The sequence below is a fragment of the Labrus mixtus genome, chromosome 14 (assembly GCF_963584025.1).
Source record: "Labrus mixtus chromosome 14, fLabMix1.1, whole genome shotgun sequence".
NCBI classification, from domain to species: Eukaryota; Metazoa; Chordata; class Actinopteri; order Labriformes; family Labridae; genus Labrus; species Labrus mixtus.
The window spans coordinates 3,776,146-3,786,214 of record NC_083625.1 but is presented as its reverse complement, the minus strand read 5'-3'; the positions used below and the strand labels follow the sequence as shown (position 1 = coordinate 3,786,214).

Sequence of the window (10,069 nt, the reverse complement as noted above, 5' to 3'; positions counted from 1 at the left end):
TCATGTGTGACGTGTCGTCTTTATGCCGCAAGATGGGCTTTTTACCCGTCTACTTTGACATGTTGAATCTGTTTTTAACCACCAGAGGGCAGTGCAGGTCTGCAGCAGGAGACTGCACTAAATCTCCGCTCCATTAACGATCAGTCATTCAGCATTTGTTATCCTCAAGCGATTTAAAGCTTTAATTAGCAGTTGTAGGAGAACTATTCAGATCCATGATTTAAATAAAAGTTCTGTTATGAAGGTGAACGTAATCTGATCAGATTGTAAAAGTACAGAATAATTATAAACTCAATTTGCAGATGCATAATGAGGTATTTGTTACATTTAATCCACAGAGCCTGAAAAACAACTGATAAACAAATTCAGATTATTTGTACCTCACTCGAGTCTGTCTTTCACAGGCCACAGATTCAGATGAATATATTACTATTTACCATGGCACATTGCATTAGATGGATGGATGATAGATATCAGAGTCAGAGATACTTTATTAATCCCAGACGGAAATTCGGTTGTTACAGTTGCTTTAAAACATGATATGAAGCAGTAGAAATAGTTATATACAATCAAAATGTTAACCATGTAGGAATGTAAGTAAAATGTCAAGTTATAAGGACAAGAATAAGAGTACAAATAATGCAGTTTGGTACGAAGTGCATCTTAATAATTAGTTTGTGCTGTATAAAAGCGCAGTGATGGAGGGAGGGATAGATGATGATACTTTATTGATCCCAAACATCCAAAATTAAACATTTGTTACATCTAACAACACCTGCTGTCCACCTCCCATATTGTATATTTGAACCTGAACCAGGATTTAAAGAAACCTCTACATAGATCTAATTAAACCAGTACAATAAAAAATTAAACCTTTACCAAAAAAAGGTACATAACTCATGCAGGTATAAGAACAGAAACCTATGTACTAGTACGATTAAACCTGTACAGGTGAGAGTGGACCTACAGCAGCATTTATACAGCAAGGTTCAGCAGTGTCTGAGGGGAAGTGACGCATTTTCTTTCAGGGTCTGTGAATACTTTAAGGTGCGGTTTTCCTAATGTTAGTTTAGACATTAGTGGCTTTTGTTACTTTACAAATAAAGATTTTTACATTGAAGGGCCTTCAAAATATATATTTGTATTTAAAGTAATTAAACCCTGATGGAATACATTTTACTGATCCGACAAAGAGCTAACTCATTTGTAAAAGCAGATCTCAAAAAGAGCAAATCAACGGAGAAATACAGCAGGGGGAGAAAGAAGGAAACTATAAAACACATCAGAACTTGTCCAGGGAAATATGAATATATGTTAGAGTAAGGATGTAAGAACACATAAAATATGCATCCTTACTTATATTAGTAATGAAAAACACGCTCTGCTCCTTATCAGTGTAAAACAACTGGGTGCTGAATCCTGAATAAATAAAGGACGGCACTGGAGCTGAACTTTTAAATGTGGACAATTAAAAGTTCAATTCGGAGTGGTGGTCCTTATCTTTTTTCTGGTCCTTGCTTCTATTCCCAAATGCATAATTGCACCAAATGTGCACTTATATTATCGGCTACGTTTTGGTATAAATGTTAATTAAAGTAGTAAATAAATAAATCAACTTGAAGGTAAATTCTTGTTTGAGCTGTCGCATTTAACCTTCCCTTATTGAAGGATTTTAAATGTGTTTTTAAACTTGTTGAGGTTTGGGCTGTTAAAATGTAAATATAATTTAAAGAATTTTCTAACAATATTTCTCTAAAAATCGTCTTTAGTTTGCGTCGGTCCTTCCTGGCAGAGTTTGTCCAGGCAGTGATTTTTAAAGCTGAGCGGCACAGATGTTTGATCAGCGTACGTGTCTGCAGGTCATCCTGAACTGAGTCAGAAACCGACAGGAGGCCTGATCTCTTTATTTTCAACATATACAGTTTTACAGCATGTTATTTTTGGTGTATTTTATTGAGTGTAACTTTTTACACACTGTCCCCTCCCTGGTTTACGGAGCTAAGTGCAGTTTGTATTTTGAGCATGCTGTGGTTTGACCTCGTCATGAAACAGATGCTGAAGGTTGAACTGCATTTCCTCCCTCATATCTCACCTGCATCTTGTTCAGAGATCGCCGGCCCAGTGAATCCATCTCCTCCTGCAGATAAACATTCTGCCATCACATCCACATTTCAGAGACTAGAACATTTACTGGGCATTACAGGAACCACTTTAGGTTGGTTTAAATCATATTTATTAGATCAATCTCCGTTTTTACATGTTAACAATAAGTGTGTACACCAAAGTGGACCATGGAGTTCCACAAGGTCCTGTGCTTGGACTGATTATCTTCACCTCATGTATGCTTCCTCTGGGTAATATTATGAGGACACACTCCATAAGTTTTCATGTTATGCAGACGATACTCAACTATATGTATCAATGAAGCTGGATTACATCAATCAGTTATGAAAACTAGAAGCATGTCTTTATAATATTAGGATCAGGATGACCAGAATTGTCTTGCTGCTTAACTCAGACAGGACTGAAGATATTGAACATGAGCCTAAAAAGGAGACTTTTTCTAATAAAACAGCTATCCTAGAAAGCATCAGCCTGGCATCTATCACCACTGTAAGGGAGTTGCATTCGATCAAGATATGTCCTTTAACTCTCACATAAAACAAATTACAAGAACAGCCTATTATCACCTTTGTAATAAATCTAAAATCAGGAATATCCTGTAACAAATACAATGCAGAAAAACTAGTTCATGCATTTGTTACCTCCAGGTTGGATTATTTTAATTCTTGTTTATCAGGGTGCTCTGGTAAGTCTCTAAAGACACGTCAACTAGTCCAAAACGCTGCAGCTCATGTACTGACTAGAACTAGGAAAAGGGACCATATCCGGTATTGGCTTCTCTGCACTGGCTCCCTATAAAATCTAGAATAGAATCTAAAATCCTTCTTCCAACTTTCAAAGCTGTGTGTATCGAGTCTCTGTATATGTGTGTATCTGTTATCACAATCTGGAACTCGTCGTAATTTAGCTTGAAGCCCATCAGCAGAAACATCATCTATGTACCTTTCTTATCTTCACAATGAATAAAGACACGGTACAGTGCAATTTGAAATTTGTTTTTACTTAAAAAAGATCAAAATAAAGATGTACAATTGAACGAAAAAATAAGACGCCATATTACACTTCAGCTCTAGAGACAGATGACGGGACAAAAAAGGCATGACCTGAAATATTTCCCTGTTGAGAACAAACCTGTTGAGAACCGGGAACAAACAAACAAACACATTTAGAACCAACCTCACCGTTGGCTGGTGTTTGCTTAAGATGTGGCGTCTCGTATGCTATTGCAGATTGTCCTTCAGTTTTTTTAAAAAGAGACGAGGACACTTTGGTCGGCAAGACCGAAGCAAATACATTTTCTGCTACAGCGTGTCCAGCCTCCCCGGAGGATCCACAGTGTTTCGAATCAAATTATTCAACATACAAACAGAGGGCTTCATCAGCTCAGGTTTTCGAAAACATGGACACTTTAAATAACACATAGTGAGAGAGAGAGAGAAATGGCATTTTTCAATTTCGTTTTTGGACTCATGTCTCCACACACAAAATGGTCTAAAAGATCTACCCAGATAATACTCAACTGTCGACATTAAAACCAGGAGACGGACAGTTTATTTTTTCAAATTTTCAGTACAAAAAATAGATCAAAGAATGAAAAAAATATTATATTCTGACTGCAGAAACTTGATTTATAAAGCTCTACTCATGAGCGACTGTCTGGGTCTACATCTGCACAGTGAGGGGGTGTGGCTTAAGGATTGGGGGTGGAGCTACTTAACATTCATCATTGAATATATTAATGATTTTGTGTATGTAACAGGTATCAGAATATTTGGGCAGTCGATACCCCTTCACATTAACAGTTTGAATGTTCCTATATAATACAGTTAAGTATTCAACACGTTACAAATTTTAACACTGCCGTCCACACGTCTCCTTCTTCAAGTGGCATCGTCTTTTTCATTATTGCGATGAATAAAATCTTTAAAGATGATTTATAAAAGAACTGTTGGTCTGTCCACTACAATATCTGCTATTTACATCTGTTTAAAAAGCAAGCATGTTACACAGTCGTCCCTATGTACAGCTAAATTTCTCACTTTGTTTTTTTACGGAATATACATATTTACTTATTTTCACAGTTTTCTATGTTTGCTCATATATTCAATATCAATAGATTTCCTTTTTCGTTATTATGAATACAAATATTTTCTGTCGTGTCTTCATGGCACCAGGCTACAACTCCTCCCAGTGTTGATATCTCACGAGATTGTTGTCCTTGAACGCAGCGCATGTCTGTGTAGCAAATACTGTTCAGTTTGAAAACAATCTTGATTGTGGTTCAGTTTTTTTTGTTTTTTTTTTGCCAAATCACAGCAATCCCTCCAAAAAACGCACAGTTTTCAGTTTTCAGTTTACAGTTTTCTGGTCTTCGATGTTATCATAAATCATGATATTTCTCATGTTTTTTCCCCACTCTGGTCCTCTTCCGTCACCGGATTAGAAGGTTGAATATCTCCAGTGGTTCCCTATGACCCTTTGATTCAAACTTACGCTTCCCTGTGGCCACAAAATTACAAAAAATCTCGATTGTTCTGCCTCTGGTTTCCACAGATTTCAGAGAGAAATCATCGAGGCCACAACAAGTCAGTGGGGGTTTGTTTTTATGCGCCTCTTTCTGTCCCGTCGCACCCACTGGAGGTGACCCGTTGTGTGTGAATCCTGTTTTCTTTGTGGTTAGTTTCTGGTAGTTTCATGGGCGGAGTGGTTATTGTTTGTTCTCGTTATTGGAATAAGGCACTTGAGAGGTTTTTGGTTTTCACGGTAGCTCAGAGGAGACCAGGGCGAGGCCGGAGCTCTGTCGGAGTGGGGGTCCGGTGTGGACGGCCTTGGGACAGTCGGGCGTCAGCACCCGTCCGTTCTCCCCGACGCTGCCTGTGATGGACAGACGGGCCTTGTTCCTCATGGCTTCTGTAAATGTTAACTGAGGAGAGAAATAAAGAGAGAGGTTTGCGTGCAGAGCAGGGCACAAGAGGAACAATTATAAAGTTGCAGATTGGAGTTTTAGGAAGAAATCTGTTTGTTTTTTTCTTAATAAAGATAACTTACAAAGGTTCCTATTGAGGGATTCACAACACAAATGACTAATTCACACTTCTAGAATATTGCAAATACTTTGGTTGAAACCATTTTTCTTTAAGCCAGTATCTTCTTGGTTGTTTTTGTTCATAAACCAGTTTGTTTGGTTTGGAAAGAAAGATGACATCAAGCCAAACCTGCTGTAGGTCACCTTAACATAAATTAGTGAAGCTAATTAGCCTTTGGATCACTGCTACAAAAATTAGCCTATATAGCAAATCAGCTGTCATGTAACCGACATCAGGCTAGAAAACCAATCTTTGGTCACGGTTATGGACAGTATTTAGCATCTTCTTTCAGGTCCTTGTTCATGTTTAGTCAATGCATTCATTAGCCTAGCCAACCTGCTGTAGGTCACCTTAACAGACATTAGTGAAGCTAATTAGCCTTTGAGTGATTGCTACAAAAATTAGCCTATAGCGAATCAGCTGTCACATAACCGACATCAGCCTAGTAAACCAACCTTTGGTCACGGTTAAGAAGAGTAGTTTAGCATCTTCTTTCAGGTCGGTGTTTTCAGGTTCTTGTTGATGTTTAGTAAACTAAGTCATTAGCCTAGCTAATCTGTTGTGGTCACTTTAACAGACATTAGCTTAGCCTAGGGTGACAATACTTCTCAATTTGACCGTGTTTTCAAGCTCTGTATCCTGAAACCCCGCAAATATCTATAAAACACAAATATGTCCCAGTTCCAACCAAAACCATACACCATGCTGGCAGCACTGTTTTGTCTGTAGCCTATATGTCGATCAATTCGGTTGCTTAGCTAGCCTAGTTTATCCTTCTAAAAGGACCTGCTGCGTAACGAGATGTAAGCTAGCTGTCAAGCCTAAATAGGAAGGCAGCGTTTTTCAAAGAAGTCCAGGAGCGTTACAGCTTTCTTTGAAAAGTACCAGGCGATAAATATGCTGCGTTTTGCACACATTGCTAGTGTCCACACAGAGCCATGTTAAAACGAGCAAACACAAACGATGGGTACAGGAAGTAGCACTGTTACGATGTACTTCAGCGAGGGAAACGATGGCGACAACCACCGTATACAAACTGCTCAGGAATCTGTGGATTGATACATGGGGGTTTGTTGTAAAATGAAAGTGTCCCAAATTTAATTTTTGAAAATATGGTCACCCTAGCTTAGCCTGTTAAAGACAATAGCCTAGCGAAACCGCTGTCATCTTTTAGTCAATGTCTTTGTTACCTGTTATAAGCATTAGCCTAGCTAATCCACCTTAGGACACGGTGGACATTAGCTTACCATCTTCTCTTAGGTCAGTACTGTTAGCTGCTTGTTAATGTTTAGTCAATGTATCTGTACAAAGTGCCGACTTCTTGCTGTTCTTAAAGACGGATTATAAAAATGCAGGGTGTCCGCTCAGTTTAACATTTCAGTTAGCCTCTCCCAGGATCTAAGAAGAACTAAAACTCCAATCTGCATCGACATTATCAGTAAAAAACAACAGCTAGAGAAGCCTCACAATACAGATCAGCTGTAGAGTATGTATACAGTATACATAAATGTTGCAAACACAAAGTCAGAAAACAACCTTTCATAGCCATTCAGTACAGTATCAAGCCAGCCCCAAACTACAAGTAAGTCCATTAGCGACAGAATTGTTACACAGTGAGTGATAGTTGCAGGCGGAGGGACAGGGAAGCTGACTCAGCAACAGTGAAGCTAATGAAGAGATTGTGCTGAAGTGCTGATGGGGGACACATAACCACGCTGGACAGATACACACCGGGCGTGAGAGGAGATCTGAAAGTCTAATGGTCGAGGACCTGGGGGAAATATCCGGAGGAAGCAGCTCACATCAATAAAAATCCGCTCAGCTCGAGGGGAAACTTCACTGAAGTTTACTTTAGCTTCTCAATGTATAGAGTTCAGATATAGTGTTATTATAGAGGGCTTCCTGAGTGCTCAGGGCGTTGGGTTCTCATTAAATTTGTTCTGTGGCTGTAGTTTGATGGTGTATTGTTACTGACAGACTTGAGACAGTACAATCCCTGAGCTACAGCATGTGCTATTCAGGTTTAAGTAAGAGTGAGAGTATTACAGCCCTCCTCGCTCGGATGCAAAGAGCTTTAAAAATGGTTTGCTGTGGAACAACAAAGCAGTGGAGTGTTACTAGATGGACGAATGCACTGCAGTTTATGAAATGTCCTCACAAGTGTTGGCTACTGTGTACAAGTAAGACATTGGTCCTCATTTAACATGCAGTTCCTTCCCGTAAATATGCTTTTTTGGAATTCAGAGACCTGTACTACAAAGCAGGATTTGAAGTTTGCAAGGAAACTTGGTGGTTTACTCCTCAGCTAAGGTTGTAACTCACGAGGAAAAGCTCAAGAGAAAAAAGCAAACTTAAAAAAAAAAAGAACGGATCCAGAAGCGTGAAGAAAGTGAAGTCAAACTCCCTCTGGGTTTGTTTGTTGTTCTCAGCTCTGTGTTGACACTGGAGGGACTGCGCCTCCCTCAGAGATTAAAACATGTTGCATACATTTTGTTTTTCATGTAGTCAGCTCTGACACAAAGTGGAGGAAGAGGGCCCACTCAGGGACGATAATTTGTAAAGGCATAAAGGTCATCGAAAGAGTAGAAACTGTTTTTTTTTTACTTCAACTAAGAACTAAGAACTGATAATCTGAATGGAGGTCAGCCTTACAAACAGGTGCACTCAGTCTGGACTATAAGGGAATCAGCAGTGGCGGTTCTAGACCACTTTTACTGAGGGGGCCAAACTGGGGCTAGTTGTTTAGTCAGAGGGGAACATTAAACCCAGGTGAAAAATAGACAAAGATGATCGCTTTAAAAATATATATATTTATGCCAAATAATACCGCACATCATTAAATACCAAAACATAAAATACCATGATTTATATTTGTATTTAATACTAGATTGTGAGTCCAGTTAAATACAAATACTGCTCTTCCTTTTGGAGGGGTGGCCACAGGGGGGACCAAGCTCAGTGTTATAGGGGCACTGGCCCCTGTTGGCCCCTGCCTAGAACCGCCCATGGGAATAAGGGATGAGCTGGGGGGCCGAGGAGGCGTTAATCAGAGGGACAGAGAAGTGATGACCAAAGAAGAGTTTTGTTTTGGTCTGACAGACTGGCGCTTAAGAGCGGCATCTACTCTGAATGTTGCATATTATACCTTTAATATACACCTGTAATTATAGCATGGAACAGCCTTTACTGGTACATGCCTTTATGGAATTTTCCTCGATCACCATGTTGGGCTAAGTGAAGCCAGATAACAAAAAAAAAAAGTTCCCCTGATTAGGTTTAAGTTGCTTTGTAATACAGGCCTCTGGTCTCAACAGTAACACATTCAAATGCTGAATATTTTAAAATCAGCATTTTGCATTCAAATGACTTTAGAAAGAATGCTAGGATCTGTATTTCTATGCCCATAAAACGACTTCATCTTACTTAATTTGTGTTACTTAATTCTCATATTTCAACCTCATGCCGATCCAAAACCTTCTTATCAAACAGCAGGTTTTAATAGCAGTGATAGCATGAATCATGCCTTTTCTACGTTATTGAGCCTCCGTGAATACACCAGTTAAGAATATTATCTCCCCACTGTGTTCAGCGTGAGTAATACTTTTTTTTGATTTTGGAAGTAAAATGGGTCACACAGTTTGCTCGCTTGATAAATGAGGGCCAACGTCTGCAGCCACACAAGCTGCGAAGCATTAGCGGCGACGTCATGTCTGAGGATGACTCATCGCTTCCTGTCACATTGAGAAAAAAAAAAAAAAGCTCCAAAACGCAGACCAGGACGTCACACGACCACATACTGAGCAGATCAGACAAGAGGAGTGGTGAAGCGTTTTTTGCAACTGGTCACGACAGTCACTCAGCACGGAGAAGCTAGCAGCGAGGGGTACGAGAGGTTTCACTTACAGTCTCTGTGCAGGGGGGCTAGTGGGGGAGGGGGGGTGCAAAGGCTTGGACAGACCCTCTACGAAAACCCCCAGCTACATCTTATCAGCTTCCCCGTCGCTGCCATATGCATTGAAAACCTCGCTAAACTCGGCTAAGTTGGGGATGCTGGGTCTGGGGCTCTGGTTCTGGCTAGGCTCGGGGCTATGGCGGGGGCTGTTGGTGTGGCAGGGGTAGCAGGGGTGCTGGGGAAGGCGGTAATGCGGGTGTCGGGACTGGGATTGGACCTCCACCTTCATTCTCTTGGCCTCGTTGCGGGACTTGTAGCAGAATTCGATGAGGGCCACCAGCATGGCCAGGCCCAGGCCCCCGACGAGGATGTAGAAGACCCCCGCCACGTTGCTCAGACTGAGGGCCTGGGACGACTTGTCCTGTATAGCCGGCGGCGGAAAAAAAAAAAAAAAAAAGAGAAGAAAAAAGTCAGCGCTGTTTTTTTTTAGCAGAGGCAGAAAACAAACAACGACACATTTACACAGAAAAATAAAGAACAGAAATACTTCAACATCCCACATCGACTTCACACCATGCAAACATAAACACACTCACACACTCACACACAACACTGAACATTTATCACTACTCCTCTAACACCTGAGTCTACTACTGCACAGCCGACGCCAGGGGGAAACTATCTCCTGCAACCATCTCGCATCTCTCAAATGTTTCAAAAATTAGAAAGGGAAATTAAAGGGACAGTTCAACCTAACCGACACCAAGTGCTAATAAACATGCAGATCATTTTGTCACTTGTATCTTTCAGGTTTGTGCTTCAGGATCAAATGAAGGTAAATAAGATGTTGGCTGTTTAAACAACGCCAATATGAGGCTCATCCTAAACGCACACAGGACAGTCAGCAGCACTGCAGGTGGAGGAACACGTGTGCAGAAGTCGTGCTAAAACAAAGTCGCTTGCTGAT

The 10,069-nt window shown here is 40.4% G+C and overlaps 1 protein-coding gene across 2 annotated transcripts in view; it reads right to left on the bottom strand.

Moving 5' to 3' along the window:
• Positions 1-3,103: 3,103 nt before the first annotated feature.
• The window catches only part of gria4b (glutamate receptor, ionotropic, AMPA 4b), a 152,235-nt gene continuing 145,269 nt past the window's right edge, over positions 3,104-10,069 (bottom strand). For both annotated transcript variants that reach the window (XM_061056386.1, XM_061056385.1), the window contains exons 15-16: positions 9,386-9,523; positions 3,104-5,047 (exon numbers count right to left, since the gene is read on the bottom strand). In XM_061056386.1, coding sequence (XP_060912369.1) covers positions 4,883-5,047; positions 9,386-9,523 — 303 coding nt within the window. In that variant the 3' untranslated portion in view covers positions 3,104-4,882. The remainder of the gene's footprint in view (positions 5,048-9,385; positions 9,524-10,069) is intronic.